The sequence below is a fragment of the Pithys albifrons genome, chromosome 16, assembly GCF_047495875.1.
Source record: "Pithys albifrons albifrons isolate INPA30051 chromosome 16, PitAlb_v1, whole genome shotgun sequence".
In the NCBI taxonomy this organism is placed as follows: domain Eukaryota; kingdom Metazoa; phylum Chordata; class Aves; order Passeriformes; family Thamnophilidae; genus Pithys; species Pithys albifrons.
In genome coordinates, this window is record NC_092473.1 from 495155 (window position 1) to 513338 (window position 18184).

The window sequence follows — 18184 nt, forward strand, 5'->3', positions numbered from 1 at the left end:
GTCTGTCTTGCTGAAACTTGGTTTGTTCTTTGTGTTTGGAACTTTAGGCAAGACCAAAATAGCTCTTCTTGAAGAATAATGATGATAATTAGGCTGTACCATGTGTAGGCTGTTTTGGAGCTTGGCCTCACAATCTCTTTGAATTAATCGTTTCTTGCCTTGGGAGATTTTATGTACCCTCATTAGCATCAGTAACCTCTGAAAAACTTCCCAGGTGATCCCAACACCTGAAAGACTTGCAGGTCTTAATCTATCAGTTAAGCTAAAAACACAACATATAATTTTCAAATCAGGAGGGGAAGTCATCCTATTTTTGTTTTCCCTAAAAATGTGTGTGCCCTTTGATGTGCAACCACCTCCTGTAATAACTAGTTTGAGACTTGTGCCTGAAGCACAGAAATATGAGCTGAGAGCTCCTTCCCTGGCTCTGAGCCACTGCTGGCAAAACTGCTCCTGGGTCCACCTCATTTTTGGAGGAATAGTGGATTTTGGGGTGCAAATGGGAGGAGGGGTGGGAGGGAATAACTCTTTTAGAATCATGGAATCACCGAATGGTTTGGTTTGGAAGGAATCTTAGAGTCCATCTCATCCCACCCCCTGCCATAGGCAGAGACACCTCCCACCAGCCCAGGTTGCTCCAAAGCCCTGTCCAACCTGGCCTTGGACACTTCCAGGGATGGGGCAGCCACAGCTTCTCTGCCCAGCCTGTGTTACTGCCAATGTGATTGGTGACCCAAGAGCACCAAAACCTCTGGACTAATTTTTGCTTGAAGTCTGCTAATGCCCAGAATTAGCTTTGGCCAAAAGCACATCGCCCAGGCCTGGTGCTCTGGGGAGTCCTTACAGTTCCCATTGCTTTTTGGAACCATCACATTTCCCTCCCACGCCAAAATCCATCTGGGAATGTCAGAGATGCAGCATGCAATGCTGCTGTGGCCTCAGCACTGGGGCTGAAAGGGTGCTGTGGATTAGAGCAGCAATGAGATTATCCAGCCTGGCTCTCCTTGCCCAGCACATCCAGCTCGGGCGCAGTTAATCTGGGACACGGGCGGCGGCAGCGCTGCCGCAGGGACCCACCGGGGCATGGCAGCCTGTGTGCGCCCCCGGCCCCCGGCCACGGGCACCTGCCTCCGCTTCACCTGCCTGTAGGTACAAAATTCTTTGCTTGGGAATTGTTATTTTAAGGTAAGGTTGTTCTTGAGCCTTCCCAAATCTGGGCTCCCCAGCACAGGAAGGACACAGACCTGCTGGAGTGAGTCCAGAGGGAGCTGCGGAGATGCTCTGAGAGCTGGAGCCCCTCTGCTCTGGAGCCAGGCTGGGAGAGCTGGGAGGGCACCTGGAGAAGAGAAGGCTCCAGGGAGACCTGAGAGCCCCTTCCAGTGCCTAAAGGGGCTCCAGGAGAGCTGGAGAGGGACTTGGGGCAAGGGATGGAGTGACAGGACAAGGGGGAATGGCTTCCCACTGCCAGAGGGCAGGGTTAGATGGGATATTGGGAAGGAATTGTTCCCTGTGAGGGTGGGCAGGCCCTGGCACAGGTTGGGCAGAGAAGCTGTGGCTGCCCCATCCCTGGGAGTATCCAAGGCCAGGTTGGACAGGGCTTGGAGCAACCTGGGCTGGTGGAAGGAGTCCCTGCCCATGTCAGAGGATGCAACAACATGGGCTTTAAGGTCCCTTCCAACCAAAACCATTCTGGGATTCTCTGATTTCACTGCTATTACCAGCATAGGTTTGGGAATGTTGGGTGTCCTTTGTGCTCTGTCCAAGCGCAGTGGTGCCTGTTGCCAGGTGTGTTAAATGTGCACAAATTCCAGGTAGTCAAAAAAATAAGGAAAAGCTTCATTTGACTTAAAGACTTCAAAGGTTTGAGATGGGAACCTCTGAAAGTCTGTTCCTAAGGTGTTGAAGGCTGGGTTTGGTGCCCTCAAACCCTACACAGGAGTTCATCTTGAGTGCCAAGAGCTCTTGCAGAGACTGTCAGTGAGTCCTGTCCAACCAGCGTAGCTGGTGGAGCAAATTAAAGCTTCAACATCACTTCTCAGGAGCTCTTAAAGCTCGACATACCTTAGGTGGTTTGAGCTTAAGTGGTTACTTAGGCTTTGTGTGGTAACGATTAATTGGACTCTGGATCTTGAAGCTGCTGGAGCCCCCAGAGGTGAACAGGAAATACTATTTACTGCTCAGAGCATCTCAGGATGAGGGTTTCCAGGTGCTTGGCCAGATCTGCTTCTGTATGATGCTTGTCAAACCAAAGCCCCAGATTTTGAGATCAGGGCTTCAGTTTTGCTTCTGAGTTAAAAATTCCACCCCCTGCCTTCAATTCCTGGAGACATTTCCACTGTTTTTGGCTACGGTCTGACTCACCACAGGGATGGATGGATTCTGGTGGATCTCACTGTGGAATAACAAAGACACGAGGAGGATGTGCAGATGCCCACAAGCTCAAGTGGATTTATTTGTGGTTTAAAAGAGATCTGAAGGGTTGACATGTTTTTATTAGTGGGATAAAGGCAAATCCTTCAGATGGTGCAGGTTTTTGTCATAAATGGCTTACCAATAATCTTTTTTATTTGCTGGTTTAGCCCAGCAGTCTGGCCACACTCCCATTTCCCTTTCCTAGCAAGTGGGTGGAGATGTAGGCATAGCCTGAAACACCACTTTTTATACTAATGCAGTATTTTATTATTTTTAGCATTGATTTTTGGAGAGGAGAGCAGTGCTGGTCCCCCCAAAACACATCCCTGTGGCTCAGAGCCACATGGACGCTTTCACAGCCTGGTCATTAAAAACATCCCCTGTCTTTTTCCCAGTTTAATTTTAAAACCTCCACAGTATGGGCAGGAAAGTCCTTTGAGGATGTGTACATCCTGCTGTGGTGGCTTGGCTTGGTGGGGAAGCCCTGGCACAGGTTGGGCAGAGAAGCTGTGGCTGCCCCATCCCTGGGAGTGTCCAAGGCCAGGTTGGACAGGGCTTGGAGCAACCTGTTCTATTGGAAGGTGTCCCTGCCCATGGCAGGGGATGGAGTGAGATGAGCTTTGAGGTTGTTTCCAGCACAAACCATTCCATGATTCTGTGCCTCCATGCTCTGCACATGCAAAGATGCTTTCAGGGATGATGACTTAGTGCTCACGGTGTTTCCTTGGAAGCAAGAGGCATCCCAGGACCTGTGCTGGGTGTGTTTAGGATTTACACTGAAGCTTAACACATTACAGCCTTGTGCATCTGGAGATAAAAATACATGGAAGAGCATTCCCCAATGCAAGATTGTCACGTACAGTATTTTCCCATCAGGAGCAGGGAAAGGGCTTTGTTTTGGGAGGCCTGTCCCTGCCAGGTTTGGCAACTGCCTAAACTTCCCCTGACACCAATCCTGACAAGGTTACAGAGTTAAACCCTGGGCTGGGCCCTTGAGAGGATTAGGCAGCAACAAGCAGGAGTGAGTCTGGCTCACAGACTGCCCGTGGAACTCAGAATGTAGTTAGGATGTATTTGGGAGATGCCCAGGTTTTTCTCTGCTGTGCCTTTGGCTGGGGAGGGATTTGTCATCAACCCTGCAGGTCGGAGTGCCCCCAGATCCCAAGCTGCAGCTGGCTGAGGAGTGTGCGTGGAAAAAACTTGGTTTATTGGGGAAAAAAATCGCTGCAAACTTTGCGGTGGTGCCTGGGCTGCCCCTTCAGTGCTCAAGGCACAGCGTGAAGGTCTCTTGTTTCTGTGATGGAATGGGGGACATGGCTTGGAAGGGGCATGTCCTGGATGTAATTGGAAAGGCGGCTGTGGCACCCACCCTCTAACACGTTCCCCTCTGTTCCCATAGATCCCACTCACACGACCTGCCCCTGGGCTTGGACCTCAGCCATTCCATCGTCACAGTCATTAGTGGAGAGGAGCACTTCGAGGATTATGGAGAAGGGAATGAAGCTGATTTGTTCTCGGACAGCTTGTGTAATGGGGAAAGCAGCTTTAGCAGCTCCTCGTTCCTCGCTCCCAGGTAACTCAGCCCTGGCACTGTTTAACCAGATAGGTTTGCTCCGTGCCTTCACTCTGCTTTGGGGGAGAGGGGTTTCCTTGGGCTTTGCAAGACAGGGGTCCTGGAAAACTTGGATACAACAGGATAATCAACTTGGAAATGAAAGAGGAGTTCCCTCCCCCAAGTGTTTCTTTTCCCTGATTAGAGCCCAGTCCTCCCTTCCAGAGGCACTGAACCCCAGGAGCAGGTGGAAGAGCAGTCTGTATTTCCATGCATCAAGTTCCTAGTCCTAATAGGGATGTGGCTTCTCACAGAATCTTCCAGGAGAGAAGATCACTATGCAGCTTTACCCCTGGTGGTACTGAATGACTTGTACTTTTCTTTTTCTTTTATACTTGTATTTTGGGCTTGATCCGATGCTTGGCTGGATTTGCACAAGCTATGGCAGCATTCCTTCCCTAAGGATGTGTGGAGCAACAAACAGTCTGTAGCTTCTTCTCCTTGCTTTAGAGTCTGAAACCAGGAAAAAGTCCATTTTCCAGCCCCTGCAGGATGGACTGAGGAGGTTGTATCATGGTACAAACCCCATCAAGACTTACTTTCTAAGGAAAACAAGTAGATGCTGGAATATCATCCAGTGCTGCAGCCCACAAGTCCCTGTGATGGCACTGGGAGTGTGTTTTAACCCTGGAAGTACAGGGCAGGAGTGATCCCTGCCAGCCACACACCTGTGTTGAAATCACCTTGTTGAAATCAAGAACAGACTTTTTCCCTTTGGGATGATATATTTGTGCCTTTCTGCAGCAGTATAAACTTCTCATAACTTTGTTTTTGCTGTCTGCCTGTTTTCTCCAAACTTCCCAAAGCCCTTCAGAGAGTTTGAGCAGTTCTGGGTGCAGGGAATTGCTGGTGTCAAACCTCCCCACTGCCCTGTGCTGCAGGTCAGGGCTCATTTCCTTCTGGTGATTGAAGGTGTTAACTGCAATAGGAGAGTTGCTGTAAAGAATTCCTAATTCATTCCTTCAGGAAACCAATACTCTGTGCTGGAATACCCTGCAGAGGGAAGGGCACAGTGTCTCATCCTTGCTTGTCAAAGAGAGCCAGCTGTGGTGGTACCATGACATAGGAAAAATTCCCTGATTAAAAACCAGCCTTGATGTCCATTTTTCCTTGAGAATGGGCTTCCAGCCTCATCCAGAAGGCTCCTGGCCAGAAAATACCTGGCTAAAGGAGCTTTACAATCAGTGAAACTTCTTCATTAACATCAGTTGAGCTCCTAGTCTGCCTGCACTCCCAGTGTTCCAGATTTGCTCTGTCAGGCACCATCTCTCCTCTGCTCTGTTTCTTTGGATCTTAACCAAATCTTTCCCATCTTCCCTGTGCTTGGAGGGGCTCTCTTGGCATGTGGCCCGTGATGGTTTTTGTTGGAGACTCTTCTGCTGGGGCTTGCTGGGAAGACAGGCTGGAGATACACCCTGCAAAACCTCCAGAGTCAGGAAGGTGGGTCTGTTCTCCCTCGTGCCTCTCAGGTCTGACCTCACCTTGGATTATCATTGCATGTGTGAAGGTCCTTGGCTGATCATTCCCTGCAACTGTGCTCGTCTTCTTGACTTCAGACAAGGAGTGACAAGGCAAAGAGGAATGGCTTCCCACTGCCAGAGGACATGGTTAAATGGGATATTGGGAAAGAATTGTTCCCTGTGAGGGTAGGGATGCACTGGCACAGGTTGCCCAGAGAAGTTGTGGTTGCCCCATCCCTGGAAGTGTCCAAGGTCAGGTTGGATGGGGCCTGTAGCAACCTGGGCTAGTGGAAGGTGTCCCTGCCCATGGCAAGGGGGATAGAATGAATTGATCTTTAAGGTCTCTTCTCACTGAAACCATTTCAAGATTCTGAGCAGCTCCATTCTGTTCAATGCAGTGAAACCTGAAAGAACCTCAGGATGTCATTGGTTCAGGCTGAACGGGTTTTTTGCTATATTTTGAATACAAGGAACAGCTTCACTTATAAAGGGCCACATCTCCACACACCCTTTCCATGCTACAAGAGTCTCTAAACAGGAATAACATCAATGAATTTCCTGCCACAGCTTCGGATTGTCACCAGAGGACTAACCAGACCCCAAGAGCCTCCAAAGAACACTGTGGGATACTGAATTTCCCTGCTTAGTCCTTACATGTATGTGTTTGTGATGCATCTTCTTGGGTTGCCACCTCTTCCCTGGCACATCCTTCCAGTAGGAAAAGTCCTTTGGCAATGCTTGGTGGAAAATGAAGGGAAGAGCTCCTTGTGTGTGCTGTCGTGGAGCACCAATGACCTGCGGAAGACGAATGTTGCTCCCGGAGATGGAGGGAGGCAGCAGGAAGGCTCTGTGTCATAGGACTGTAGAATATACTGAGTTGGAAGGGCTCCACTGGGATCACTGAGCCCATGGAGCATGGCTGTGTGCCATGAGGCGTAAGTGGGGACACCCCAGGGCACAATGGGGCTGAGCCCTCACTCACTCAATGGCCACAGAGGCCAGGGAGACTTTTACACAGCCCAGGAGCTGCCAGGCTGGCACAGGGATCCTCCTCCACACTTCTGTTCTCATTTGGATTAATGCTGGTTAGATTTGGGTTCCCACCTCGCCCAGGGTGCACCAGTCTGGAAAAGAAACTCACCCACCAGCACCCAGCAAAGGGCCCATCCCTTCTTCAGGGGCCACTCAGCTGCTGTCACCTCTTCCCTGCACAAAGCCTGAACAACTGACCTGTGTTCTGCTGGAAATGGATTATCCCAGGTCCAAACCCACCTTGGAAAGTATGGGGAAGGGTTTTCAATTTTTTTTTCAGGAATGGAAAGAGATGAGTAATTTGGCATTGACTGGTGAACAGTTGCCTGTCTAAGGGGGCTTGGAAATACTGTACAGACAGCACAGACTCAAGGCCTGACCCTGGGGGTGACCCTGACAACCCACTGTCCCCAAAATGGGGCTGAGCCAGGGACCCCCAGGGTGTCCCACACCCTCAACATCCCCTGGGCCAGGACTTGCTGGTGTGTATCTGTATCCTGGGATTCACTATCCCTTTTGGATGCCTGTTGGTTTTAAGCTTGCTTGTGTTTGCTCACACCTTTACCTGTCTTTCTTACTGAACTGCTTTGGTTTTTCACTATTAACCTTTCTTTGATTCAAGTCTGTGGCTTCCAGAAGCATATTTTCCTACAGAAGAGATTTGTGGAGTCTTATTTGGCCCCAAATTAACACAAACCCTTTGCTGTTCCAAATCCCTCTGTCCTGCCCAAGGCATGTCAGGTGGGCAAGTGACTTCCAGTTTCCCAAGCTGTTAACGTCCTGTAGACCTTCATGTCCCCTTCCCAAGTGGCATTCCCATGGCAGCACTGCTGCTTCCTTTCTCTGCCTTCTGTTTGTAGGAAAGAGGGATTGAACTGCAACTGCCCATTTAATCTTAGCTTAAAAGTTCCTTGTAGTGAAAATCTGACTCTGTGTATTACTAACAGTGGGTCCACATCAGCACAGCTGCCCTGTTTTTAAAGCCTCTCGCTGGAAAATGGGACACTGACCAAAGGGCCCCTGCCCTGGGAAGCCCATCCTATTCAGTGCTCACCCACCTTTTCCTGATATCCAGCCTAAACCCCTCTTAAACTCGCTGCTGGCTTGCAACACCCGGTCCTGCACTTACTGAGGCAAACTAGGACCACTGCTGGAGCCTCCTGGGCAGATTGCCTGGAAAATCATGTTGGAAAGTAAACTTTGTAGTGGTGTAGGTTTGTGGGAAGCACTTCCCTCACCTGCCCTGGGCTCTTGGGGATCCCCCACAGGAGCTGACCAGCATAGGGGTTTGGAAACACAGGCCAAACTTGGCTGCTGGAATTCTCTGGGAGGAGGATGATGCAAGTGTTGCTAATTATGAATTATAGATCAGCTATATATTGTCAGAAGAAATGATAAATTATCTATATATTGCTATAAGCAACCCTATATTGACTGTGATTTGGCTTCTAAAATCGAGGTGAGAGTCGGCTCAATCTGCCCTGACATTTTTAATGACAAATCTCACATCTCCCACCAAAAGCTCCTTGCCCCCTGTACCGTGAGCTTGTGGAAGCCCTGGCTGAAGCTGCTGCTGTGGTTCTGTCCTGTTGAAATGACCCTTGTGATTTCTCTAGCACCAATCCGCTCGCTGCGAAACTGCACAGCATTCTCGCAGATGAAGCTTTTGAGTTTTACTGTAGCCAGTGCCACAAACAAATTAACCGCCTCGAGGATCTTTCTGCTCGCCTGAATGATCTTGAAATGAATAGGTAAATGTGGCCCTTTGAGTGTTGGGAATGATGTTCTGGGAGGGAAGACCCTCCCTATCGTGCACAGCTTTCCCTTTGCTGCATGAAAGGGAATCGGTTTCACCCAGCAAGGTGGGACTCTGCAAGTGGGAAAGGTGGTGATAATATTAAGGAGGGTGAGCAGAAGATGCCTTTAATCCGAGCCACCGGGGCTGGGAGACAAGGAGAGTGTTCCCTTCTTCTCTGGGCAGCCCCTTTGCATGTTCTGTGAGTGGTGGGGGCTTCTCCCAGCACTGGAAGCCATGAGCTGGTCATGTACAGTATTTCTGTTACCAAGGAGAGACTGGTAGTAGTGTGAGAGCACAGCTGAGCTGCTGGTTCATCCTGGAAAGGCAGGGACAGCCTGTTCTCCCACTGCAGCAGTATTCTGAAGGATTCAGTCTGCTCCATGTGGGCTGGGAGCAGTTAAGTCTTGTCTCACCCAGCTTTCCCCACTGCCTGTGCCACCACAGGCTGAGGGGACATGACAGACACCAGGACCTTTGTGTAGGAACCGTAAAGGGTTTTTGAACGCCCTTTTGGAGGCCCACCAACCAGCAGCTGGATGTGAGAAATGGGAAGGGATTCCTGTTTGTTGCTTTATTTATTCAGACCTGTATAAGCCCACTGGGTAGAAGGATGGGGGACATTAATGTTCAACATTCTTCTCGTGACTGGTGGGCCTCTTCAGACCTGGTTTTTGGTCATGCTCTTGGTCCCTACTTGCTCTTTGTCCTCTACACAGACAGGGGTACCTGGGAGCATTCCTGGACTATATAGCCATGAGAAGAGAACTGGAAAACAAATAGAACTTGATTTTTTTTAATGAAAAAGAATGTCTCTTTCTTCCTGGAGAGTCAGTGATAGGTCTCAGGTTATGCAGTTATTATATAGGATAACTGGTTTTCCCTGGATGCACCAGTAACCCCACTCCATTTCAGTTTTTTTCCACCAAATTTACCTGCTTAGCTGAACTAACACCTCAGAGCCTCCTGTGATGGGTGGGATTTCCAGGGGAGGCTTCCCTGTCCCACGGTCGTGGTGGGAATTCCATAGGTTTTGATTTGACATATGAGGAGGTGCAATTCCTCCATCTGTGCACAGGGTTTTCTGAGCACAAATTTACTGGAAATATGTTCCAAGGGCCATGATGGAAGGGGTACTGCCCACCCTCTCTGTGGTGAGGATGAGAGGGATCCTGTGCAACAGGGCAGGACCTGTTGTTCCTCCCAGCATCGCCAGTGATACAGAGCCCTCGGAACAGGGGACAAGTCCCAGACTGCAAACAACCAGAGTAGTTGGAACTGAACCAAAATCTGGGACAAGCTTGAAGACACCTGCTCCAGGGGATTCTGGCAGCTGTGATGAAACCCAAAGCACCCCATCACAACCTCACTCTTAAAAACTCTGGGCTTACAGGCAGTGTTTTATCCTTGGAGTAAAGTGAGGCGCCTGCTCCCAGCACTGGGAGGCTGCTTCCTGAGCCCAAGGAGCTTGGAATAAAGGAGTTTGTGACTGTTTTGTTTCTGTGCCCTTGCAGCAGACATGGTGTCTCACCCCTCAGCAGGTGCCAGCATCGCTTTCCAATGAGCTTTTTGCAAAGGAAAATATTTTTGCCCCCAGTGCTGGGGACATTCCTTACAATTCCTGGCAAACACCAGGGCCTGACCTTCTCCCCTCAGGCGGACGCCGAGCAGCCTTGAAGCCCAGCCAGGAGCAGCTCTTGTGCTCCCTGGAAATCTGGGATTTGAGGATGCACTTTGACATGAGGGCTGGTCACCCTGACAACACCCCCCAGCTGGGCTTTGGGGTTTTTTTACAAAGAAAATTGTCCTGAGCTATTTTTAATTCTTCCTTCGAAGAACTAATATTGCAGCTCCAGGCAGGAATGAACTCCCAGATTATTTTATTTATTATTTTTTTCCTTCACCTGGGCTAAACACCAGGGAGCAGTTGCTGTTTCTCTGCTTGGATTCTCCACTGCATCAATGAGTGAGGATTTGGTACCAGTGATGTGGCATCTGTTTGACACCAGCCTGTATTTGGTGGAAGATGAGGAGTGAGATCCAAGCCCTGCTAACTTCACCAGTATCAATCATGACCAAAATACTGGAAGGAGTATCCTTAGCAAGGAGCTGTTTCTGGAAAAGGCAATTTTTTCCTCAGCAGGGAGGGCCTGCAGCCCTTCCCAAGGGGCTGGGACAGAGTCACACAGACCTTGGCTGCTCTGACGTGGTCACGCTGAGTATTAGCTAAGCCCTGACCGCTGTGGTATGGTGATGGCAGCTGCCTTGGACACACATCAGGGGAGTGATCTCTGTTGGGTATCCCTACAAAGGAGAACTCATCCCCCTCCCCAGCCACTCTTAACAGCCTGAAATCCAGACAAGGACACCATCAACAGCTCCTGAAACCTCTGAGCTCCAAGAAGGAAGCAATTCTCTTGTGATCCAGAGCCAAACAGGCTCCCTTCCTTGTGGGAAGGGCAGAAGGATGGATGTGCCCCTTGGCATGCAGGAGCTGCTCCCTGTCCTGCATCCATAGGGCAGGAGCTCCGGTGGGTTGCCACGGAAGGCCTGCAGTGCTGTGGGTTGCAGGAGACATGGCTCACTCTGCTGTCAGCGCCAGGGTGAAGCCCCCCACCTTCCCACTATTATTAGCACTTTCCTTGGGGATCAGTTTTCAGGCAGGGATCAGTGGGAGAAGAGAGTGTTGTGCAGGGCAGTCAAGTCTTCTCCAGTGTTACTCCACGGTGGTTTGTTCCCTCTTTGGTGTTAAATCCATGCCTGCCCTTTCCAGGGAGAGGCTGGGGGGGGGGTGCATGTCGTGGGCGCTCCCTGCCAGAGCAAAGGATGTGCCCTGGAGTCCTTGCAGTTTCCTGTTTCCCTTGCTCTCCACTGTCAGCTTTTCTAACTCTTTCCTGTTTTTTCTTCATTTTGCAGCCCAAATAAAAGACTCTCCAGCAAGAAGGTGGCAAGGTAAGCCCACACTTTCTTCCTGCTTGCTTGATCTGTGTGAGCTGCCAGCTCTAGAGAGGGAGGACTCAAAATAAGCTTGAAGTGCTTTATATCTGGATTTATTCCATAGCCCTGGGGAAAAGTGGGTTTAATTCTGATATATTTTTTCTGAACTGGCAGTTTCTTGCTCATGCACACAGCTGGAGGCTGCTGGCAACCTGGTTTCTTCCAGGACAAAGTTGGGGTGCTTTTCCTCCCCCACCATCCTTCAGTGCCTTTGCAGGGGCACATGGAGCAGGGAGGGGTCTGTAAAAGGACATGTACCCCTGGGCTGTTCCCTTCTCCAGTGTCACCATGACGGGTCTCTAGAGTAGTCAGTCCCCCCACCTGGAGGGATTTCTCCAGCTCTCCAAAAAAATCCAGGCAACTCTTGGTCCTGTTTTACTTGGCGCAGTGTCACCCACAGCACTTGACTTTCTGGGAGGAGCCCCTGCCCTGCTCAGTCGGGGGCACTGGGACATCCTGGGGGGCTGCAGGTAACCCTGTTTTAATGGTTTAACCCTGATTTTAACCCAGGTTTAATGCTGTACAGCTTTTATCCTGCATGACCACATCACATGATGTCAGTCACCTTTTCCTTGTGGGCATTTTGATCCCAGAGTGCACAGGGATGGAGGATAAATTCACACAGTTTGCCCTGAGTCTCTGGGGCAAAGGGTCCATCCATCCTCTCAGTGACACCTGATGCTCTCCTTTCCTTCTCCAGCTTCCCCATCTCTCCTGTTGCTGTGCCATCATGATTATAAGGATAGTCTGAGTCTTACCTCTGCCTTCTTGCCTCTGCTCAGGAGGAACATTTCCCTCTGCACTTGGTTTTCTCTTTGCTTGTTTCCGAGCAGGACAGGGACACTGTGGAGGAACAGGCAGCTCAGCTTGAGAATGGTCATACCCTGTGCTGACCTTATGCCTCTTCCTCCCACTGTGCTCTCACACCTTCTCCATTTTTCCTGTGGTCAGCAATCTCCCCTGGCATGATTTCCCCTCCTGGAAAGGAAGCAGGTCCTTGATATTACATTTCCTACTTCCAGTCATCTTACTTTCTAGAGCTTTGTTAAAAACACTGGCAGGAAAGAGGGTTGAAGAGAGCAGCCTGTCCCCAGCTTTCCTGTTTTAGGACTAGTTTTTGTCCTGTGGCAGAGATAATTTAGGGAGGATTTGACATAAAATTTTGGGAATGGAGATTTTCTGCCTGTTGGGGGATTGAGCCCTCCTGGCCCTTCTGTTGCCATTCTGGTGCTAGGACATGTGGGCTTAAATAAATATTGGTTAATTCAAGAGCAGTTGGGTTTAGTTTGTGATAAGGAGAGAGATAACAGGGCATTGCCAAGCCAGATCCTTAAGCACAGCCCGAAGCAAACCCTTTGTTGCAGATACTGTAATTACTGAGTAATCCCAAAACATTTGGTTTTGGAAAATTGATTTTATTTTGGTAAGGACTCTTTCCTCATTTTTGTTACCCATGTTCTGCTCGTGCCAAGAAATCTCAGCTGCTTAAGCCCCACTGTGCTTGGCATGATTAAAATGGCAAATGTGCCCAAGACTTTAAAATCTAAATATATACTGAGGGTGAGGATGCAAAACCAGGCCAGGCCTTGGCTGTGGTCCCTTGGTAAATGCCAGTTATGCTTGTGAGCATTGACATGAGCATATTTTGCAGTGGGATGGATTTGAGAGCCAGTGTTACAAATCCCTAAGAAAAGGTTCAAAAAATACCTCTGGTTTTCTCATCAATCTGCTGAAAGCAGTGGGAGAGCAGAATGTTTTCCTATTGGTAGCTCCTGCCTGGGGTTCCAGAGCTGGAACACACCACCCACCCCATGGCAGTAGCTCTTCCTTCTGCCAGGAGGTGCCACGGGGGTGGTGCCCCATGCAGCCCCTCCCCAAGGGTGTCCTTCAGCTCCTCACAAGGCTGGGGACACCAGTGTCGGTGTCGCAAGGTCTTGCTAATGATTAGCTCACCCTGAGCTGTCCCAGGCAGGTTGGGCTTTTTCACAACAGCTTTTGGGGGTTACCCCCATCCCTCCCCTTACATCCCTGCCACCCCCCCTCTTCCACACCTTATCAGTGTCAGAGCAGTACTCTGGCCTTTGCTGGCTAATCCACAGCCCAAGGCCATTCATAAAGAAAGAAAGTGGAAAGAGGGAGCTCTTATCTCTTCCCATTCCAAAGAGCAAGAGCAATGATCCCGGTATGAAGTCCCAGGAGCTGTGTCCACGTCTGTGCTCCCTGTTAACCCTGTTATCCGGACTCTCCGAGGTGCTGGACTGCTTGGGAGAGCTGAGCTGGGTGGTGAGGGGACGGCTGCTCTGCCAGGGACCTGCCCACGCCTTCTCTGCTGGGAATCCGGCGGCGCAGGGAGCAGCGCTGCGAAATCCCTGGGGAAGAGGCGGTGGTGGCTGCACAGGGTGGGAGGTGGCTGTCCCCTGATGTCCCCATGGCCCACGATGTTGCCACTGATGCCAGTGCTGCTCTGGGTCGGGGTGGTGTGTCTCTGTTTTAGGCAGCTGCACCAGACAAGCTCTCTGGCTGTGGGGGCGATGGAGGAGTCCTACCAGGAGAACGTTGAGTGTGCAGAAGAGGACATCACAGACAAGGTGAGGGGCTTCCTTTCCTTGGCACACTCTGCCTGTGCCATCAGGATAAAGCTGATTTTGTGCTGGTCCTGCTGGGTTTTTCTGAGATGTTAAGAGGAAAGGTTTATAGAACAAGACGGGAGCAGGGCAGGAGCACAGGGAGTCTGTCTGCGCTATCCTGGAGGATTCAGAGCCTTTCAGTGCTTCCAGATCCACAGGCAGGATCAGGGTGAAGCTCCTCTGGGTAGGTGGATGCAGGTGGAACATCGAGGGGATGGAGGATGAGAGCACACCAGGGATTGCAGAGCTCCTGTGCTGGATCAGGAGGTGACATTGGAGCCTTCTCCAGGGGTGGTGGCTGTCGCAGTGTGTCAGGAGGAGAGAGGACTGTTCACAGGCAGCATTTTCACTTCTCTTTCACATAACAAGTGGTTCTCAGATTCTGCTTGTCTGAGTCAATTCACCCAATGCAAAACAGGAACTTCCTTTCCTTGGCACGTTCTGCCTGTGGCGTCACAAAATGCTGATTTTGTGCTGGCCCTGCTGGCTGTTACTGGGGTGGTATAAGAAGAGTTACAGGGCAAGATGGGAGCATAGGAGAGCTTTTGTTTGATCACCTGCAGCTAAGAATAGGGAAAAGAAACCATGGGAAAGAAGGAGAATTAGGTGAGTTGGGGCTTGTGTAAAGGTCTGCTGCACTCCTGAAACTCCTTGAAAATGGCTTTTTAGTTCTGGAATATGAATAGAGAGCTGCATGTGAAAGAGAAACACATGTATGTGTGTGGCTGCACTTGGAAATAATTGCAATGCATAGAAGACCTTTAAAAAATTAAAACCCAACATTTTTCCAAGCCTAAAAGTTGAAAAAACACTCACATACCTTAAGGCATCTGACTTGAGAAACTGTTGATGTACTGCTGGAAAAGGCCTTGGTCTCTGCATGTTTTTTTAATACTCACATATCTCTTGCCCTTCTCCCAGAGCTGTTTTGGGTTTTGCAGATATGCTCCTAATTGCCTGTCCCCCATGATTGTTTTGTATGGGTGTAAATGGGATTTGAATGAATAATAAAATGCAAGTACAGTTGGAATAAAGCCTGTATAGGTACTCCCCTCTGATCCTTCCCCACCAGCTGGCATTGACTGTGTGACTTTATTTATCTGTAAACCCAGGGGTTCGGTCCTGTTCCAGGCAGGGGTAGTTCTGCAGCCACAGGGCTGCACATGGATGCAGCAGAGCTCTGGAGATCCCTCTAGACTCCATTTAGGATGTCATCAGGAAAGGGTTGAAGAAAGGAAAGGTGAAGTGTTTGGCCATGTACTGATACATGGGAGACATCAAAACCATGGTGGAAAAGGATGTTTTATAAGGTTGCTTTAAATCAAGGCACAGCTGCCCTATTCCAGTGGCAACCCTCTGGTGGATGGTGGTGTGGGAGCTGCACCAGGGTCATGGATGCCCTTGGCAGGGGGTTCAGGCAGCGGCTGAGCCTCCCTTCCCTCCTCTCAGGTGGTGTTCCTGGAGAAGCGTGTGACAGAGCTGGAGAAGGACACAGCTGCCAACGGGGAGCAGCACAGCCGCCTCCGGCAGGAGAACCTGCAGCTGGTGCACAGGTGAGAGCACGACCCAGCGTGTCCCGGGAGTGTGTCCTGCCGCTTCCCACCCGGAATCCAGAGCACAGCTCTGACCGGCAGCTGGGAAGAGAGCTGACTGTGTCCAGGCTGAGACCAGGACAACAGTGCCTTGTATGTTCTATATATATTGTAATATATAATTATACACATATAGACATGGATGTATTGTATAGTGTATAATTTTTTTACTATATTTATAATATAATTTGTATGTAATTTTGTATATTTTATATATATTTACAGATATTTTATGTGCTTCCCCAGCTCATATGTCCATCCTGGAAGGCCTCTGGAACTCCAGGACTTGGATTTTAGCTTTTTTTATGCATGGCTTTTAATGTCATGAAGCTGTGTCAGGGCATGGTTGGGTTGGATGTCAGGAGAAGGTTCTGCCCCCAGCAGGTGCTCAGGCACTGAACAGGCTCCCAGGGCAGTGGGCACAGCCCCAAGGCTGCCAGAGCTCAAGGGGTGTTTGGACAACTCTCTCAGGGACATGGTGGGATTGTTGGGGTGTCTCTGCAGAGCCAGGAGTTGGACTGGATGGTCCTTGTGGGTCCCTTCCATCTCGAGATGTTCTGTTTTTATTTGGTTCAATTTTCATTTTCTGTTTATTTGTTTATTTTTAGTTTATTATATACATACATATACATATATATATATATATAGAGAGAGAGAGAGATAGATAGATATAGATATATATAAAATGTGCTTTCCTGCCCTGTATGTCCCTTAGAAAAGATCTCTGGAGTCCCAGGGCTTGGATCCTGGGCTTCAGGACACCCCAGAACATCAGAGGGAAGTCATGCTGCTTGGAAGGCTTCCCAATTCCAGGAGGACACACACTTCATGCTTGCTGTCAAACTGACTCTTTTGACCCTTATTTAACGCAGTAGCTCTGGGTAGGAGGTGTAGCCACGTCCCCACAGCCCATGTCCACTCTCCCCATGGCCAGCCCAGATCCTGCTGCTGCCAGATCCTGGCAGGGCTGCAGCCCTTTGTATCCCACATGATGTAATGTGTCTGTACTAATCTGCCAGGCCCCTGTCTCCCAAGCTGGATTTACCCCAGTCAGATAAACTCAGCAGGAGTTTATCTACAGGGCCCTAAGGCTGTTAAGTAACAGTCATGTCAGGGATCTGAGTGATCCAAACAAAGGTTTCCCTAAGCCCTGATAACCTTTGGAGTGAGGGAGATGTTTTCACTTGAGCAGCTTGGCCCAGAAGTGTCAGTTGGCTTTGAGTGGAGTAAAGTGCTGAGTGTGCTTCGTGGTGGGGAGGAGTTGGTTCATTTGGGCAAAGCCTTCACCTCGTCAAAGCCATTGCATAAATTCCAGCTCCCTGCCCCATCTGTGGAAGTGTTCAAGGCCAGGTTGGATTGGGCTCTGAGCAACCTGGGCTAGTGCAGACAGACTGGGAGAGCTGGGGGGGTTCACCTGGAGAAGAGAAGGCTCCAGGGAGACCTGAGAGCCCCTTCCAGTGCCTAAAGGGGCTCCAGGAGAGCTGGAGAGGGACTTGGGACAAGGGGGAATGACTTCCTTTGCCAGAGGCAGGGTTACATAAGGTATTGGGAAGGAATTCTTCCCTGTGAGGGTAGTGAGGCCCTGGGACAGACTGCCCAGAGGAAAGTGTCCAAGGCCAGGTTGGACAGGGCTTGGAGCAACCTGGACTAGTGGAAGGTGTCCCTGCCCATGGCAGGGGGTGGAACTGGATTCTTTAAGGTCCCTTCCAACCCAAACTGCTCTGGTGTTCTGTGTTACTGCAGTTATGTTGGCATACAGGGAAGGGGGACCTGTAGATCCCGTATTTTTTGCTGGGGACATGAGAGAGTGAAAAAAGGGGATTTGTTGTCCTTTCTCTGGCCAGTGAGATTGCTTCATGCTAGAAAAAGCTGAAGGAGGGTTTTTCTGCCACGGCCACTCCAGGTGGAACCACAACCCTGGGATTTACAGTTGAACTCCCAGGGTTGTGGTTCCACCTGGAGTGGCCATGGCAGAAAAACCCTCCTTCAGCTTTTCAGAGGTTGTCCAGCCTCAATGACTCCATGAGATTCCAGTTAAGTAGCTTGTTCTGGGGAACCCACAGGCTGTAGGTTATAAAATCATGACTGTGCTTCCATGCTTACTTCCCCCTTTAAAGGATTTTGATGCACCCTAGTCAAAAGCAACACCAGCAGGTACCTTCTGGCTCGTTTTATTTTATTTACCTGGTTTGGTCAGCAGTTGGGTTCTTGGGAGTTTCCTGTACTCTCCCACTGCATCTGCTGGAATGGAATGGAGCTGTTTGAGATGGTGATCAGTGTATTTTCCCTGAAGTGTTTTCCCTGAAGTCTTGCTGTGTTTTCCAATCTGCCTCTCCCGGCTCATCTGTGAGGTGTATTTTCCCTTCAATGGCAGTGGGCCTAAGAAATGCTTAATCCTCTCTTTCTCCTCTCTTCAGAGCAAATGCTCTTGAGGAACAGCTGAAGGAGCAGGAGCTGAGGGCTGACCAGACCCTCCTGGAGGAGATCAAGAAGCAGAGGGAGTTGCTCAGCAAAATGGAGAGGGAGAAGAGCATCGAGATCGAGAACCTGCAGGCCAGGTGGGGCTGGGCAGGGCTGGGGGTGGGGGCAGGTCCCCTGGACTCCTGTGTACACCCTGGAATCCATGTACAGGTCCTTGGGGGCACAAAATGAGGTGG

At 50.0% G+C, this 18184-nt stretch overlaps 1 protein-coding gene across 4 annotated transcripts in view; it reads left to right on the forward strand.

Annotated features, from left to right (window-relative positions):
- RAB11FIP3 (RAB11 family interacting protein 3) overlaps nt 1-18184 on the forward strand; it is a 78230-nt gene that overhangs the window by 52515 nt on the left and 7531 nt on the right. For 3 of the 4 annotated variants that reach the window (XM_071570721.1, XM_071570724.1, XM_071570725.1), the window contains 6 exons: nt 3812-3985; nt 8133-8267; nt 11228-11263; nt 13803-13896; nt 15385-15488; nt 17945-18085. In XM_071570721.1, coding sequence (XP_071426822.1) covers nt 3812-3985; nt 8133-8267; nt 11228-11263; nt 13803-13896; nt 15385-15488; nt 17945-18085 — 684 coding nt within the window. The remainder of the gene's footprint in view (nt 1-3811; nt 3986-8132; nt 8268-11227; nt 11264-13802; nt 13897-15384; nt 15489-17944; nt 18086-18184) is intronic. The other variant, XM_071570723.1, reaches the window with a different exon arrangement.